This window comes from Amblyomma mixtum, chromosome 2 (genome assembly GCF_055824585.1).
Source record: "Amblyomma mixtum isolate Tamu chromosome 2, ASM5582458v1, whole genome shotgun sequence".
In the NCBI taxonomy this organism is placed as follows: Eukaryota; Metazoa; Arthropoda; class Arachnida; order Ixodida; family Ixodidae; genus Amblyomma; species Amblyomma mixtum.
Window position 1 is genome coordinate 306,465,950 of NC_143013.1, and position 18,742 is coordinate 306,484,691.

The 18,742-nt window shown below is 46.0% G+C and overlaps 1 protein-coding gene across 4 annotated transcripts in view; it reads left to right on the forward strand.

Moving 5' to 3' along the window:
* Nucleotides 1-18,742, forward strand: part of HPS4 (Hermansky-Pudlak syndrome 4 protein) — a 69,193-nt gene that overhangs the window by 27,899 nt on the left and 22,552 nt on the right. For 2 of the 4 annotated variants that reach the window (XM_089574753.1, XM_089574755.1), the window contains exon 1: nucleotides 991-1,445. The exons of 1 other annotated variant lie outside the window; for it this stretch is intronic. In XM_089574753.1, the coding sequence (XP_089430879.1) occupies nucleotides 1,295-1,445 (151 nt within the window). In that variant the 5' untranslated portion in view covers nucleotides 991-1,294. Of the gene's footprint in view, nucleotides 1-990; nucleotides 1,446-2,653; nucleotides 2,787-18,742 lie in introns of those variants that run through there. One more of the 4 variants, XM_089574757.1, reaches the window with a different exon arrangement.

Genomic DNA, 18,742 nt, shown 5'->3' on the forward strand with positions numbered 1-18,742 from the left:
CGTTCACTAAGGCGCTGTGGCACGGTAAAAACCTTGACCTGAGAGAATCTGAGCTCAATTAGTTAAGGTGGTCAAGATAAAAAAATGTGTACAGTATGTTAAGCGGAACACAATGCTATCAGAAAGCCACATCACTCCAGGAAGATACAAACAATGAAAGAAAGATGTATCGCGCGATTTTAGAAGTGAAGAGAATAAGGAAGGAGGTATGTCAGGTAATTATGCTCTGCCCTTTTACCCTTTCTGCCTTCCTTCCTCCTCCTACTTTTTCTGCTTTGCTTGCTGCTTCTTCAGCTGTCCCGATCTCCATTCAGCTGTAATAATACATACTACCTACCGTTTCTGCATTAGAGCGGAATGATATTTGATTTCACAACGGAACAGGCGGCAGCTAGTTCACATAAGTACAAAGTTGCCCTCTGTGGATAAAGAGTTATGAGCCGTCTCTGGAGCAGTGTTCTGGAAAAAAGAAAGCGAAATCTTGCCTCAGGTGCTCTGTTATCAGTACGGTACTTGTGCCATTTGTACCTTTGCTCGAGCACAAGCATAGTCTATGGAACTCAGTATCTGCTTTAGGGTTTCGCTTCCTCTGTGCCAAGAGGACCGCTCAAGCGGACTATATGCAGATGCCTACTCATGACTATACAGCATTTCGCTCGTCATTCAAAGCATAAATGTCTGTATCCCTTTGGTGAGAAGTACTGAGACGTTGACTGAGCTATCTATTTCGTTCTGTTTTAGCTTCAAACGTCGCGGCAAAAATGGCATCCCACGTATTTCATTGCTCAACGAAGGCGGACCCAAGAGGCCCCATTCGCTGAAGCTTCACTGTCGTAGAAAGCTCGCACGCTTCCATTATCTTCCTGAATGGTATCGACAAATACTCGTTGATCTTGACGTTTTACGCTCTATCTGTTTTCTCTCCCTTATCGAACTGCCCCTCCTTGTATCAGCGGCGGTTGTCACCTACAGGCGCGTCTCCTACCGGCACTCACAAGAAACGGCGCCATATTTGCACCTCTTACTGCGGAAGACATAGCTACATCCTACCGCGGTATCCGCTTGTGCAAAGCTTCTGGAACACTATGGGCACTCGAACTTGAAAGCCCCCGTGCACTCGGCTTGCACTGGGCAGACTCGTCGCCTCGTGTATCGCCCCGGCGTCGTTGTGGAGTGTACGTCGAATCGGTCCTTATCAGCCGCAGCCACTTCTTCCAGCGCGCGGTGGCCCGGTGAGCGCCCTCTAAGAGGGAGATCGCTGCGGCCGGCGTTGCGCCGATGGGGAGCAACTTAGATGATCGCCGCCGCTTTCGTCATTTGGTTTGCCGCGTCCACGGCGCTCGACTGGGCCTGCGGATACCTGTCCGGATTCACGGATTACCTCGGGGTCGCCGCCACCATGGCGCAGCGGCGCGAAGCAGTCGTAGCCCCGGCGCCGCGAAAGTGTGAGTGCTAACCCTGTTCTGGACCACGTGTCGGGGAGTCCGAGATTTTTTTTTTCAATGCAGGAATGCTTTTTAGGAGTTGAACGCCAGATTCTCACCACCTTTTTCGTTCGCACTGAAGGGCTCACCTTAAAGGTCCAGGATCACCTGAATAACAATATCGATCACTCATGTCCTTATGAATCAAGCTGTAAACATGGCTACTTTTGGTTTATTGGGGTTTAACGTCCCAAAGCGACTTAGGCTATGAGGGACTCCGTAGTGAAGGGCTCCGGAAATTTCGACCACGGTTCTTAACGTGCACTGACATCGCACAGTACACGGGCCTCTAGAATTTCGCCTCCATAGAAATTCAGCCACCGCAGCCGGGATCGAACCCGCGTCTTTCGGGCCAGCAGACGAGCGCCGTAACCACTGAGCCACCGCGGTGGGCACATGGCTACTTTTAACGCATACTGCATACATGGATGCGCAGCTATGAAGGCAGGTTTTTCGATTTGATTCAGGTGAGCATGTAAGATTATGAAGACAAGTAAACATGGTAGAAATTTCCGAGGGCAGTTGATGGGAATGAATTTTCGCGGTATAGCTGCACTGAGAACTCGAGCGTGATCATACATTTTTTTTTGTTTTCATTTCCGTTTTTCTGCAATGATTTTCTAGTGCTAGTGCAAGCGCTGATGTGTGCTCAACCGTGAGCACTGAATGACAGCGCAATGATTCGTTCCTCTCTGTTGCAAGCGGCTTTTAGAAACAAACCAGTTTATCTCTACATGTACAGTTTCGGAGTGCCTTCGATATGCTTTTCCAAAGCCGCATTCCTCGTTGAGTATAGCAGATGTACTTAAAGGGGTTCTGAAAGGGACTCTGATAAAGTTGCGGTATGCCTGGTATGTTAAAGCACGCCTCTTCACGAATATTGTCCAGGAAGAATTATTTTAATGCGCCTTGTAGAAGCTGGGTTATCTCTAATCAAAATTTGAATTTCAGCACCTTCGCGCCTTTCCCTCTCCTCTCGATATTTTTTGCACGCTGGAAGGTCGGCGCTTCTCCGCCGGCCCCACCTCTGGGGCCGGACCCGCCTGAGCTGCGCGGCTTATTGGCCACGGCCGTGGTAGCTGGCTGACGTCTGGAAGAATCTAACCAATAGCCACCTCTCAGCTACGTATACGCAGGTGCGAGCAATGGAGGAGGGTGCGAGAGTGAAAAAGTCGCCGGGAAGTGTTCGCCGATTTCCGCGTGTGATTATGGCTTCTCTGCTGCGTGTATAAGTGTATTATTTGGTTCAGGTGTTCATGACAACCCAATGCAGTGATTCAGCGAGTTGATGTGCTCTCCTAGGTAGGTGTTTCAGAACCCCTTTACAGCTCCCACACTTACAAAACGGATGTTCATCGCTCACTTCGTGTTTTGGGATGGCATATCTTGCGCACCTTGTTCGTCCGGCGACCCCTCTACCCATGCCACTCATTTGGGAACCTGAACAGAGCCCTATGAGTGTAGACGCGTACTTCATTCAGAAGGGCGAAGAATTACAGAAGGCGAACAGATGGGAATATTGATTTTTTGTTCAATTTTTTAAAAATATAACAGGAAATGTTACGTTGGACTTAACATTATCGTTTCACCCGGAATCTCAGCGAGGGAAGCATGCCGTAGAATGTCTTTTCGCAACACGAGAGCATTTACGCCTTCAGTAAGTATTGGTTCGCTTGTTCGCATTTCCTGCCTTTAATTCCGGTTAAAACCGGTTCCGCTGACGCTTCCACCGCGTCAGGTGCACGCAACAGTCCAGCGATCACTATGGCGATGCCCATGGGGCCCTTATTGCAAATGTCTACAAATGTATTTCGTATCGCTCTCTGTATGCGGCACTACACTTCCTTCGAAACAGGCGGCGATTTGCGCAGCAGTCGATAAAATTTTCTTTCGGTGCGATATCTCCTATACTCTAAAACGGTGGTGGCGATTTAGATGCTTCAAGGCTTTTTATTTTCTCGTTCGCTTTCTTCATCGGAAGCCTGCCAATGCGACCTTTCATGTTTATTGCAGCGTGAATAGTATCGCTTTTAATGCCAGAGCATCGCTCGCATTACTTGGCTCATTTTGCGAAAACCCCGCCGTCATCAGAAACCCGAGAGTGCAACAACACTGTTTGGACCCATAGCCTGTGATTACAGCAACAGGTCCAACGAGAAAAGTATGCATATGTATAAGCAACAAAAAGTAACAGTGCAAGTTGTAAGGTTATTGCAAACGCACGAAGAGATCAGATAACGCTCGTAAGTTCGTAAGAATAAAAAATACTAATGGCAAACAAGAAAGAAGTCAAAAATTCAATTGTAAATCTTACATCTTGAAACAAAACAGCCCATTAAGAGTGCACAGAAGTCATTCGAGGACAAGTGTACCGAAATAACTTGAAAAAAAGAAAAACAAATATAAGCATTACAAATACAGGGAATACGCAAGAGGTACACAAATACTGATTCATGAACATGATTTAGGTAAAAAGCTTTTGCCAATGACTTAATGGCCACTTGGGGATAAAACGAAATGCCAGGCGATTGGTGCACCGATCCGACAGAAATTATGAACTTTTCCGGAGCCCTTCACTACGGCGTCTTTCATAGCCTCAGTCGCTTTGGGACGTTAAACGCCATAAAACCAAACCAAACCAACCTTTTTCATGACACTACACATCACAAGCATTTCTTTACAACCTACTGCATACTTATTCTTTGTACACTTTTGCACTTTACTCCCTTGCACATTTCGTCTTCTATTCCGTGACTAATCTCCAGTATCCATCGATACTCAGATCTGGAGGTGACTCGCATACAGCCACTCCAACGGAAGAGTGGCCGCTCCGCTCAGCTTACTTTCCTCCTCACCCTCAACATTCCACGGTAGCCTCCAGCCTGGTTGTTCCCGTAGCAACCACCCCCAGGTTGCTCATTCCTTCGTCTGCGTCTCCTGCGTCAGAACCTCCTCCTTCCACGGTATCCACCCTCTGGGTTCTTCCGGTGTCAGCAACCTCCCGGCCACTCGCTCCTCTCCCCTACAAGTGGAGAGAGGAATTTTCCCTCTCCTCTTTTTCATCTAGCAACCGTGGCAGTGCGGCAGGTTTCCCCGACATGGGGGTTCTAATGCTGTCGTATTAATATAACGAGCATTTACACATGACACCGGCCCTCACACGTCGAACGCAACGACGACCGGATTCAGCCGAAACAAGAACACTCCGCAACTATCGTTAGCCTGCGTAACTTCGCTAGCGAATGCAGGCTTCACCTCACCACATTGTGTGCAGTGTAAACCACATGCAATGATGCACAACCTGTGCAGTGCTGTGTAGTGTGTCGACACCTGCGGCATCGGGATACTCCCGGGCCATAATTAAGCCCTTTCCCTTCCTCCAATCCGCTATCCACACTCAATGGCTTCGCCCCCCCTCGTCTCCTGTGAAACAAAACTTCGATCATTCATACATGCAGAAAAACACTGAGTACGGGTTCAAGTATAGGGTAGATGAGTTCTCAAATCAGCCGCTGCATAGCACAGCATCCTAGGTGTCATGTACAGGGTCGCCGCTTTTAATTTTTAAGGCGAAAGCCTTTAATGCCTCATCGTTGTCGACAAAAGGTTGTCAGCTGAGGTGTCACGCTTTTTTTTAGTCAGACCAGAAAAAAAAATGTTCGTGCACGATGAGACTCGAACCACCGTCCTTCCGTTCCGCAGCCGAGCGTGCTTTTTTTTTTCTTCAACATGGTATTTATTACAGTGATGTAATGGTCCATGTACATGAACTATATACAAACCATTATGAAAACAGTGGTAAACAATACATATTGAAAAGGCCATGCACTAGAAAAGGGGCAGTGCAGAGCACATCACTAATAGTGAGTGCCACTCCGGTTCGTACTCAGTCTGGGCATACACGTCTCTTAGATGAACAACCATTCGACTGAAGTGATCCTTTGTAGACACAACAGGTTCACAGTGTCTGTCCATCATGCGGGTTTTCCAGAGGCTGTGCAGTCCAATCAGAAAGAACATGTCCAGGGGTTCATCAACAAATGGCAGCGCAGTGAGATAGCGAACAGAATGTGGAGTCAGGTGAATTCTTTTTTTAAATGTGCGTTGCAGGATATCCCAGAAGAGTACTGCATCTTTGCAACTGATGAAACAATGCTCAATTGTTTCTGGTTCATCACAAAGGCGGCAATTAACGGTAGACACAAAAATGCCCTTTTTCTCTAACCATGTTCTAACGGGCAACGTACCGGTGTGTAACTTAAAGAAAAAGGTCTTTGTACACGCCGAGACTGGCATCTTACGTACTCTTTTGAGTACGTCATGCCCCGGTAAACCAAAATACAGAGAGCGGTACATGGGCGGAGGGAAGAGCATACTAATCAAATCCTTATACAACTTTTTCCTCGACACTAAAAAAAGAAACTCCGGAGAAAAACGAGCAAGTAGGAAACGCACAGCCAAATACATCTCTTGCATTATGCCCCACAAACACGGACGGTCATAAACATTGGAAGACACAATGAGGTTGGGTAAAACATGAACTAAATTTGTTTGCAGGAATGAACGTACTATTGGGTGTGTAGTGTCACGGAAAAACATGAAACGTGACACTATCTGTCGGACATACAGGTGAACTAGACCAAGGCCGCCAGCGCTTACAGGCCGAAAAAGGTTATCACGCCTCATGGATTCAAAAGACGAATCCCACACAAAAGTAGCGAAAACCCTGTGATAACGCTGGATAGGAAGTCTTGCGCAATGAATAATTTGCAGTACATAATATATTTTAGTGGCGAGAAACAGATTACAGGCGGTCGCCCTGCCAAAAATTGAGAGGCCATGGGGGACAAACGTTTGAGCATAGCGCTGAAGAGTTGACACGCGGTCTTTCCAATAATGTGCGCTATGCTTATAGGCACTCAAAGGGACGCCAAGGTATTTTGGTGGCCTGCATGTCCATGTTATACCAGCATATTCAGCAGGTGTCGAACCCCAGCTTCCAAACCAAAGACCGCAACTCTTAGAGCGATTAATCCGACTTCCCGACACCGAACCAAAGTCCTCCGTTAAACGAATAACCTCATCGATACTTGGCTTATCAGTACAAAAAAACGCAAGGTCATCTGCATAAGCCAATACCTTCAGTTCGTGGCCCATTATTCGGAAACCATTGACAGCTCTACTGTTTATAACACTTATGCAAAGCGGCTCCAAGTATAATGCGAACAGGAGCGGAGACAGTGGGCACCCTTGTTTCATCGAAGATTGAATTGGGACTGGTTGCGAGAGACAGCCATTAACAATCAAGCGCGCGGTACAGGATTTGTAACAAAGACGTATGCCAGTAGAAAGTATTGAACCGAGATTGACGTGATTTAAAAGTGCAAAAAGAAATGAATGGCACACTCGATCAAATGCCTTTGCCAGGTCAATTTGCAGCATTGCTAATTGTTCTTGAGCGTCACTGCAATACTGCAACACCGTACACGCTACATGTAGATTGAATTGATCGTCCCCGCAAGCCACATGTTTGATGAGGCCCAATCAAAGTAGACATTGCAAGCTGCAGCCGATTTGACAGTACTTTAGCAAAAATGTTATAATCTACATTAGAAAGCGTGATTGGTCTGTAGCCATCTACAAATCGAAGTTTTTCCTTATCCTCGGTTTTTGGTATAAAGACAATATGACTTTTCGTAAATGACTGAGGCAGAAATTCAACATCAATACTTGTCTCAAAAATTTGGAGCAGGACAGGGGCTAGAACGGATTTAAATGCCTTGTAAAATTCTCCTGAGAGGCCGTCAGGCCCCAGAGTTTTCGAAAGCGCGGCAATTGATCAATTGCATCCTGCAATTCACCCAAGCTTAAAGAGCCACTTATTGCCTTGCACTCATCCTCATTGAGTGGGTTAATCATGGACACCAATCGCGCTATATGATCATCATCAGCAGTGCTAGACGTGGCAGCAAACAGAGAGCTATAGTGGTTTTCAAACTCGGTAACTATGGCATCTGTACTTGTGACCAGGGCACCACCACAGTAGAGCTCAGAAATTCGCTTGGCAGCCACGTGACGACGCTCATCTAGCAAGGCCTGTCTAGTAGGCTCCTCAGAGTGCAGAGCACGGTTGCTGCGGGATCATACACGGGCCGCACGATAGCGTTCTGCATCAAACTCCTGAAGGTTGCACTTAACAGCACCAATTTCCTCTGTGTACAAGCCAGGAGCCTCACATTCAAGCACATGCAGATTATAAACACTCTGAAGTAACCATTTCTCCTCACCATGCTTAAGATAAGACTTCACGGAGCCGATCTCAATAGCTATGCTACGAACTTCTAGCTTAAACATCTCCCAAGCTGCAAATAATAATAATAATAATAATAATAATAATAATAATAATAATAATAATAATAATAATAATAATAATAATAATAATAATAATAATAATAATAATAATAATAATAATAATAATAATAATAATAATAATAATAATAATAATAATAATAATAATAATAATAATGTGTGAGGGCCGGTGTCATGTGTAAATGCTCGTTATATTAATACGACAGCCGAGCGTGCTAATGGCTACGCTGCTTCCAGCCAACGCCTATGTAGCTCTCCTCGTCTCGGACGCTGGAGAGCGTTTGCAGAAAGGAGTCGAATCAGACGGATGCCTCCCAAACGCCCTCCAGTGTTTCCAGCATTTAAGATTCACAAACAATTGTGTGCTTAATTAACATCTTAACCACACATCAGTGACACAAGCAGCAACACCGCGCTAAAGGCTTTCGCCTCACCGCACGTTAGGTCAACAAAGTGCCCCCCTGATTCTTTTTTTTTTTAATTGCTGCGCTCGTGCGATACGCGCCCGTATACTGTGCAAAGAAAAAAAAAAAACTCCATTTGGCACATTCATGCAGATCGAGAGACTGTGGCACTATGCACAGCCTTATTAAAACCTGTGCTGTGCCAACATTAATCCTTAATTTGAGGTGTGAAAGTGAAATGAAATAAGTACTCAAATATCAATACCTAGAAATAATAAAAACTTCAAATCTGCTTTTTTTTTTGTTTGCCCTATAATTCGTAAGGGAAGCGCAGTAGAGCCCTTCCTATTCCTTTTTACGCTCATGACTTGCCTTCCCAATCGTCTTCAGCAATAGTTTATTTTTTAGGATGGTTTCGTTTATTACAAGTGTGTAAAAAGTGTATCAGACAGCAAGCCTATTCGAGATGACCTCGATTAGTTATCTTTATGATGCTGTTGTTGTGTGTGGTTTACCGTCCCAAAGCAACACAGGCTATGAAGGATGCCGTAGTGAAGGGCTCAGGATAATTTCGACCACCTGGGGTTTCTTAAAGTGCAGGACATCGCACAGTACACGGGCCTCTAGCATTTCGCCTCCATCGTAATGCGACCACCGCGGCTGGGATCGAACCCACGTCTTTCGGGTCAGCAGCCGAACACCATAACCACTGAGCCACTGCGGCGGCCTTTATGATGTGAATAAACGGCGGATATTAATACTTCTAAAAGCATGGACATTTTCCTTTACGACTCACAGAATGTCTAGTGTATACAACAACTATAAGTACTTGGAGGTGCACTTAACTTCCACTGCATATTGGGACGCCCATATCGACTATGTATTACTATCTGCTGGCCGCACCTTAGGCATGCATTAGTGTTTTTTTTAGGAAAGGAAATGGCGCAGTATCTGTCTCACATATCTCGGCGGACACCTGAACCGCGCTTTAAGGGAAGGGAGGAAGGTGGGAGTGAAAGAAGAAAGAGAGAAGGAAGTGCCGTAGTGGAGGTCTCCGGAATAATTTCAACCACCTGGGTACCTTTATTGTGCACTGACATCGCTCAGCACATGGGTGCCTTTTAACGCTGTAATGTTAAAGGCCCCGTTAACCAGAAAATCCGGGGTCGGCGTAATCGGCATCGGCGTTGTGAGCGACAAATCACGGGCATGGATCTGGCAGGTGGTCCCCAGAGAGCAACCTACGGGGTAGGTGGGTCACCTATGTCACGTGACCTTGCGGCATCATCACAACCTGCCCATGCGATAGTGAGCAAACCGCCAATAGTGGCAGGTGGCAGTTAAATTATTGATTGGTTGGGCGGGAAGAGCAACCTGGGCCGCACAGGGCCCACCGGTGACAGCACGTGCCGTCGCAGGGCAGTGGCGCATCGCTTAACCGCTGCACCACTACGCAAGGAGTGTTACGAGGACTCCCAGGGATCTGTGAGTGTTAAGGGGACAGAGTAAGCAAAAAATCTGAAAAATATCAATTTTTAGTTTTTTGCTAAATATGAAATTACATTCTTTTCTGCATCGTTTGATGTACCCCACTTCGTTCCGTGCAATTTATATCAACCTGAAAAAGCTATCTGAAAGCAAAGCGGTCAGGGACACGCCTCCTTTACGAGCGATGTGTTTTCTCCGTTTTTACTAAAAACTAAAAAAAGAGAGAGAGAGAGAGAGAGAGAGAGAAAAGGGCGGAAAGGCAGGGAGGTTAACCAGGCGATGCCCAGTTGGCTACCCTACACTTGGGGAGGGGAACAAAAAAACTCGAAATGTTACTGAATTTAGCTGCAAGAGAAAACTCTCTAGCAACCTTCCAATCTCTCTGGCAACCATCCAAGCTCTGTGGCAACCATCCAGAACCCAAACGAGTCTTTCAACAATGTCGTATGGGAGTGTGCTCAAAAAATGTCTTTGCGGGCCTACAGACATTGAAGATTGCTACATTAGATGCTGTTCTGACCTTCAATGATGGCGCCATCGCAAGAACTAAAGTTCTTGAGTCATGCGATTTAAGTCCGGGCAGCAACACTGTCCGCTAGCTGAAGCAAGTCGATCGGCGTCGAGTTTAATTCGCTGATCGAGCTACGCAGCAAGTGACAAAACAGGCACGAGAAGCTAAACGGCGGGAAAAGAAGCGCCAAGCTGTCCTAGATGATGACTGTGCAGCTAGTGCCTACTGAATAAATTGGTCAAAATGAGTTGGCTAAGTAGAAATCTAGGGATAGAAGGTTTTGTTTACTTTAAACTCAGTTTTCTCAAGTTTATCGGCTTGTGTTTGGCGCATGATAGCCATAGTTGCTTATGCGCCATAAAACCCCATATAACTAACTAACAAAACAAGATTTTTTGTTACGTCGGTACCATTATTTTCGAAATGACAGTAGATATCAAGCTGATTTTTTCTGTGTATACAGTACGTATATGTGGTAATTTACTGTACCAAAATTATCAGAGTGCAAATAACATTGTTTGTTTTAAAATAAAAATGTATACAAAATTTGGTCAAAATTAGGGTGTAGAAAGTAAAAAAATGACTAATAATTTTATTTCCTGTATACTAAAATGATTTTGGTACAGCGGCTAGAAGATAAAATTCTGAACAAAATGAGGAAAATATCTTCCTCCTATCTTTATTAGTTGCAGAGAAAAGTGCACCACAATATGCCCCAAAATACATGGGAAAGATGGGGTGTACCCTGTCCCCTTAAGAAGAGAATGATCAATTCCGCATATATGGGCATTAATCCACTGAAGCTATCACGTCATACCCTTAAGGAGGAGCTTCAGTGTTCCCTTCAATATTTTGCGTTCCGCCTCCATTGAAACGCTGCCACTGCGGTCGGGTTCGAACACGGGTATTCCGGCTCGGTGTACCCGAGCGTCCTGAACACTAAGCTACCACGGCGGGTGCACTCTAGGCATTCTCTGCCGGTTTTTGCATTCTTCTAGAACAACCACTAAACTCTTTGCTTACAAAGACCTGGTTAAGTATTAATTAGAATATGCGTGTTTAATTTTGAACACTAGTTCTCAAATTGTGGCTAGTCATTTCGAGTCTCTGCAGAATAAGGCAGCCAGATGCACCCTATCCGATTAAAATGGAACATCTAGCTTACCTATCATCAAGCTAACCCTATCTCATTCTGACGTGGCTGACAGATGTAATGTTCAAAGTTTAATATCTTGTAGTATGTCTCACCAAAGCGCCTTTTTGTTTACCTCCTGCCCGTATTTAGAGCCAATAGACCCCGCGAAGTCTTTCTCTCATTTTGGCGCACGGATTCGTTTCCCTCCTCGTTGTTACTCGTAGCCATTTGGCCATGGAATAAATTGCCAGACTCAATTTTTTCTTAAATTAGCCTGAAAATTTTCGCTATGCGGTCCGTGACTCTTTAAATGCTTTTTAGAGTCATTTCTGTGATCTATCCGCTCTGCTGTGAGCGTTATATTGGCAGCGATCACATCAAGTGTTTCTAATTGCCACTTTTGTTGCCTTATTATTTATGCTGCCGTGATAAAAACCATTTTATGTGACGTTCTGTGCCCATCTTCTGTGTTCCATATCTCCCTTATGCGATGCCTTCCGGACCTTTAAAGATAAAATAAATAATTGTTAACCGCGCAAAATTGGAAATACGGCTGTGCATTGTGAAAATTTTCATCATCAGCCGCAACAGAAGCAGCACCGGAAGCAACCAGATTACGTGCCCTGCAGTGCAAGGGATTTTACTGTTGATCTCCAACTCACTTTGTCTGGCTTCCGATAACTCCGATGAGAAGATAAATCCGATTATAGCAGTTCGTATTCCTGGGTCGGATGACCACGTGGGTGAAAGAGCTTTCCGTCCGCACTACGCGGCTTTCAGAGTAGGGGTCTGAAGAACTCTGTCGACGTAGCGCACGGGGACGTCTTCACTAGATTAGCCCAGAGGTATCTCAACTGTAGGGGAAGAACAGTGACGCCGTCTGGTCTGGTGCCCTATTTCTACGTGAGGCAGTCCGTGATCGTGAGGCGAAGCGAAGTCGCCCGCACGCTGCAACGCTTGAGTGTATCGCTGCAGTCTAGAGACTTTCCAGCTACCTTGAGTTCCGTGCTGAGAGAGAGAGAGAGAGAGAGAGAGAGAGAGACTCTTTAATGAAGAGCAGAGAATTTAGCCGGCGTTTAAAAATCGCTGGCATGCTACTCTGCGTAGGGAGGGGAATCTGGGAGATAAAGACAGAAGGAGAGCAGTGTGGAAGAGGTAAAAAAAAAAACGAAGACAAAATGCGGCCATGAAATGGGTACTAAGGATGCAATGGCGAGTATTGATGCAACCTATGGAATGATCGAGTGCATAGTCCGTCAAATGGGCTGACGAAGGTCACTGCATGAAGAATGCATGAAGGTAACGTGCAAGTGAATTTAAAGCTTATCGAGATGTCCAATGTCTTTTAAATATGTGAATAGAAAGTTCATTGCAAGTCTCTATTGCCTAAGGCAGGCTAAGGAACCTAAAACTTTGTCCATTGTTAGGGGCACTGGGCAGAGCTTCTGCATGCAATGTTCATAGTACGCACGCTCGTTATCATACGCAGGGCACTCAAGCAAGATATGTTCCACAGCACAGTTGTCACAGTGCGGACTGTTCATTTGTCTAAAACGGTATCGTAAGCCGTTTGTATATATGCAGCATTCAGACGAAGTCGATGATAAAGTGTTTCCAGATGTCGAGGAATTCTGGGTGAGAGTCTTGATCTAAGATGTGGGTCGATTGAGTGAAGAAACTGGTACTGATGTGTCGGCAAACTCCAAAGCCGATACGTTTCTTCGGAAGCAAAACTTTTAGCCATTTGGGACGCATCAGATTTCGTGAAAAAAGTTCGAATGTATCTCCGATGTTGATGGCCCTTACGGGCTGCTTCATCTGCTTTTTCATTAGCCTGAATGCCACAGTGAGCAGGTACCCACTGAAATGTTATGCAGTGGCCTGCGGCAATAGCTAAATGATGTAGATATCCGATGTCCAGGGAAACTGGCTGGTGATTCGTTTTCTTCAGCAGGTTGGCCAGGATCTACAGAGATGCTTTTGAATCGGTGAAGATAAACCAACGGCCGGCGGTTCGGCGCAGGATGTAAGAAACAGCTTCCTTAAAGGGAGACTGAAGCACTTTTTTTGAAAATCGGGCTGGCAGCGGCATCCTATAGTTTTTAATGCTGTATACTGGAATATCGCATCCAAATAAGGCAAAAACAAGCGCGAATTGCCTTTTTTAGCCGAAATATGCGGCCTGTGCCGCGGGGCACGCCGCGCGGAGCGCCGCCGCCCGTGATTGGTCAAGAGAGGTCGTGACGTCACTTTGAGGACTGGAGAAGCTGCCGATGCGGATCCGGCGCTGCTTTGAGTGCAGATCGCAGCTTTCCGTGTCGTTGTAAAAGCGAATACGGCGACTATTTTTTTTTACTGACCTCCGAAGAAAAGGATACTACAGTTTGCTCATTCCACGTATCGCCTGAAACCAAAAAAGACACAAGCAAAAAATTCTACGCCTAGCCCAAGCATACGCCAGCGTCAAAGGCGCGTTGCAGACCATGCGTAAAAGGTGCCAGCACAACCTCGGCTCGTATTCTCGGAAAGGAAGGGGTGCGAACAATACTCAAGTCAATTACCACCACCGGACGCCTCCTGGCTCGCCCGGAAGAGCGTCATCCTAAAGAAACGGCCCAAAGCACTGTGTACAAAAAATCCTGTTCTCAGTACCCGGCGTTGCAGGTTGGGGCAAGAAAGTATTTCAAGGAAACGATGAAGGAGCACAAAGTTGGTGTCAAAATTAGCGAAGCGCAGTGGCCAAGCACCGCGAGGCATGTGACCACAAGATAGTGACGCAATCATAGTGCGCTGGAAACCAAGCCAAATACGTGCACAAGGCTGCTGCTTCACTCATGGCGCGTTCAGCAGATGCCAGAAAATATTAATCGCTGCCTCGGAAACGTTCGCCCTTCCTAGATTTGCAGTTTAGGTTCAGTGAAGTAGTTGCCAACTATATGTGTGTTTAAAAGCCAAGCTAGCTGCAACTCGCCCGCTGCCGCAACTTGATGAAGAAACCGAGTAAGGTTGCGGTGTTTTCTTGCAAAAACTCGGTTGGCATTCATTTCTCTCATAAATCTGCATCCGAAATCAACGTCGAACGCTTTCATTTTAATTGCTTAGCTACGATTAAACGAGATGCCGCATATGAAGAGCTTCGATGCTTGCTTGCTTGCTTTGCTTTATTGTGCTTTGCTCTGCTTGCTTCCTTACTTGGACACGTCGAACCGAGTATAAAATCACTAACCGAGCCTTGGTGAGCACGTCTCAGTTGGTCTGGCCACACCTAAGCTGAGGAGAGCGACACATGCTTGAGCCTCTGTAAGGTTTCTTCATGGGTTAAGAGAGCATGTTTCTACTTTTAAAAGAGGCGCTTCTTCGGAATGGTGACACGCCTCTCATGCGCGAGAAAATCGAAATCGGGAGATTTGAACATCGCGTTTTTAATTGGTGATTGCGCCACTGTTTTGGCCAAAATCTAAAAAATAATTTCACAGACGTGATCAGCAATGACACTACTTCAAAACCCTAAAAAATTAGCTGATTCGAAAACCGCCTCAGCTCAGCTGTCGTAGAGGATGTATGTCTTCCGCTGCAGCCGGTAAGAAAGGGCATGGTTTGTTGAGGGCACATAAAGGCCACAAGAAGAGGTTTCTTTAGTAGTTGAACCATCGGTGAAGATATGGGTGTGCTGCCTATATTCCTCCGTTAAGTAGGCGAGAGTAGTTTGCAGAAGCGCTGCCTGTGGCATGCGGCTCTTTGCATTCACACCTGGAACAAACTTCTTCACCTTTAGAGGAGAGAGTGTCCATGGAGGAAAGGCCAGAGGTAGTAGTTTCTGTGGCTGATTATTAGTAGGGATGGGCAAGAGCTGCACTGCGTGGCCAAAGCTAGAGTTGCTGTGAGTTAGGTGGACACGGTGCAGGAAGTGCTTCTTCCCTTGAAGAACATGGCGGAGATGGGTACGCATAGTTTCCTGGGCGGCAATCACCTCTAGTGGGAGACATATATATATATATATATATATATATATATATATATATAAATTGTAGCAGGATTTCCGGGGAAAATAACTTAGCGACAGCTAGCCAAAATGCCGGTCCGAGCTTCGGTCATCCAGCCAGCGATCTCGCGCCGCGCGCTAGCGGAGCGGCGGCCGCCGCTGCTCATCTTCCTCTTTACAATATATATATATATATATATATATATATATATATATATATATATATATATATATATATATATATATATATATATATATAGCGAAGTATACGCTTCGTTAAAGGAAACATATTTATTCGACTCGACGTTTCGATCTTGGCCCCGAAGAAATTAGTTCAGATGTCGCAATAAAAAGCAAACCGATGGAGTTATCGCCTGGACTGCAGAGTGCGTGAGTTACCCTTTGGAACTCGTATTGACGAATAGCAGCTTGAGTTTTTGCAGACGTGTTCTGGTGCGTTCTCATGAGGAAGCAACGCGCCTGCTGAGAGCTTTGCTCGCCTCTTTTCTTTGATGGCCTCCCACAAAGTAGTGATTGGTTAGCACAGGTCTCTCCAGTTATGATAGTCTTTTGTGGCATGGACTCTAAACGCAGAAGTTCATTCTCGTCCCAGAAAACTGCTGCGATGACTTCTGCAGCAGGTTTTTCAACCCTTAACTTTTTAGCACAAAGGTAAGTCTTCTCCTACCACTGCATAGGTGCTATTTGGGTTTGTGTGGTACAACAAGGTCCTGGCCGCAGTCATCAAACGTTGAAAAAAAAAAATGTACGTGGTCGTCCTTCTGCAGGTCTAAATGCTCTTGGCAGCATTGGCTGCCAGTGCCCTTTTGGAAAGGGTTCTTAGGATTCATCTTAGGCTGACTTTTGACATGTCTAGCTTTCCATCAACAGTGGTTCTGACTGTACCTTCTGAGACCTATTATTTTTATTTCCTTTTCGGTTGCCCCAACCTATTCAATGTACCTTCTGAGATGCTTGTCCCTTCCGCTAATCTTGACGCCATCATTTGCCTGTCTGTAAAAATCAAACTTTCCTCTTTCTGATACATTTCATCCTAAGTCTCTTCCGCATGACGCCCAGTGTAGCGCCATCTTCAATCGACTCTCTTCGCCGCTTAAATCATTTACTACAAAATTTCACTTTATAGTAAAATGGGGCAGACTCTTCATACACTGCCAATATATATATTGTCACTCACTAGAAGACGACAAAGTGGGCAGTGGCGCGGCACGGAGCGCTCGCGCTAAGCCCGCCGCCATTAAATTATTCCATCGCCACTGGTCATGTGGTCGCGTATTCGCCAACTGCAGCCTGTACAGCCACAAGGCTTGAAACCACGGTGAATTGATCATGGTGACTGAAGATTGTCACAACGGCTTACCTAAAAGGGATAATTGTTCCCTAAATAATGCTTAAAAGTCTGTACCAACCTTATTGTTACTGACCATGTAATATTTTGTTTTAATTCAAAAGTGATATTCCAGCGCTCTGAATAATCTGTGTAAAAGTATGCAGAAAATGTTTTGAAAATCTTAAACGGCGTTATATGCCACTAAGCATCATGATTTGCGACCTAAAAGGTGAAAAAAATAAAAAATGAAATAAAATAAAACAATAAAATTACAGTACAGAGAGCGGAGTCGAACGGGCGACATTCCATGCACAACACGTGCCTCTAATCCACTGCACCATAGCGGCGATGTCAAGGCGTCGTTCTGAATGAATATTTATAACCAGCCTTAATGGTGGCTGCTGCCTGCCGGTGGGCGGCGCTGTCATCGCTGGCTGTACCGGCTGCATTTGGCGAACACGCCATGTTGGTCCTGTCTTCATCGGCTTGCCGTCACGTAACAATATGTTCAATGACCTCCTCTTGTTTCTTATCGTTATGGTTAAAGAACTATAACTGACCGTTAACCCCTCCGAATCTAGCAGTTTCCTTTCACATTCAAGCGCAGGTTCACTTGACTGCTGTCATTTTGATGGCTGGAATCTCTCTGAGCAGGGACTTCATACGCGTCACCTCAAGAGTGACATGTCCGTCTACGCACAGACTTGCTTGCACTCGCTCACTACCTTATTCTATCCCGCTTAGGTAGATAGATTACTGAACGCCCCTCGTACGTCATTTATCGTCGTTTAAACCTTCATGCACTGAACTGCGCTGTAATGGGGTCGGTCAGAATGCGCGCTATCGGACATTGCACTGCGCGACTGCAACGTCCGAGACAACTTCCCCATAGGCACCACGGCGGCCTCCAAGAGTAACATTTGTCTCCTAGGCCACGGGGATTTTTCCAGGAGTCGCTTCCATCGCTTCTACATACGCAGTTGCCTTCAGAGAGTGGAAAACACCTTGATGGAGCCACCGCCAATCTCCAAGACGAAATCTTTCTTCTGAGTGGCGACCGTGGCAGCTGACCCTTGTTGCAAGCCGAAGGTTTATATAGGAGAAATGGAACAGTAGAGCAAACAATGGGCACATCACGCTGCTATCTCTACGTCTCCTTCCAGCGTGCCACGGGGAGTGCCCCAAGCTGCAAGTGGCCACAGCTGGGTGCAAGACGATTTGTTCGAGTGTGTACTGAAGAGCAGATTCTTGACAGCGAGAACCAGCGCCTATGTCAATCCCGCGCTCAACGCCGATCGCCATCGATTGTCGGTCGTTGTTGACGCTTCCGTTGCGCCAGCCCGCGCCTTTTCGATGACGGGGCCACGAGGCGACGCCGCATATCACAACTGCGTAAATCCCCGATATCGAGTCCTCCTCGTGCGATTGGCGGCGGCTGGGAAAAAGCGATGGGTCCTTCTGGTTGAAACTTGCTCCGAAGCTTTCACGGCTTGTGCAAGGGATATTGTCCGAATGTGCGCGGTGGCCGCTATCTCAAGGTCATGAGCACAGATTACGATCAGTTTTTGTTTGTTTTTTCTTCACCGCGCAGGACGTATCGTATACGTTTCGAACGCGTATTTGAGCAGCATTGTGCAAGTTATCTGAGTGGAACGCAATGAGTGTCCAACCCAGATGGATGATTTACTCAGCGTTGCATCAGAGGCAAGAGATTTGCATGGACACAATTCACGGCCACTTTTGTTTTTCACTGGTCGACCGGAGTTTTATCTGGAAAATAGGAAATATAGAAGCGGTGCAATTCATATATTGAGCGGTTGTCGGCGCAGATGGCGATTCAGATCATTCACTCAGCAGCCAGGTCTTTTATCGATGAACTCCCAGTTGGTACTCACCGAAATCAAGCGTGCCCATTAGGTTGAGTGAATCGTATAGAACGTAAGGTTTATCAAATGGGGCTTTTACGTTTCCGTTGAGGATACAAAGCTTTTAGTAAGTGACCTGCAGGCAGACCAACT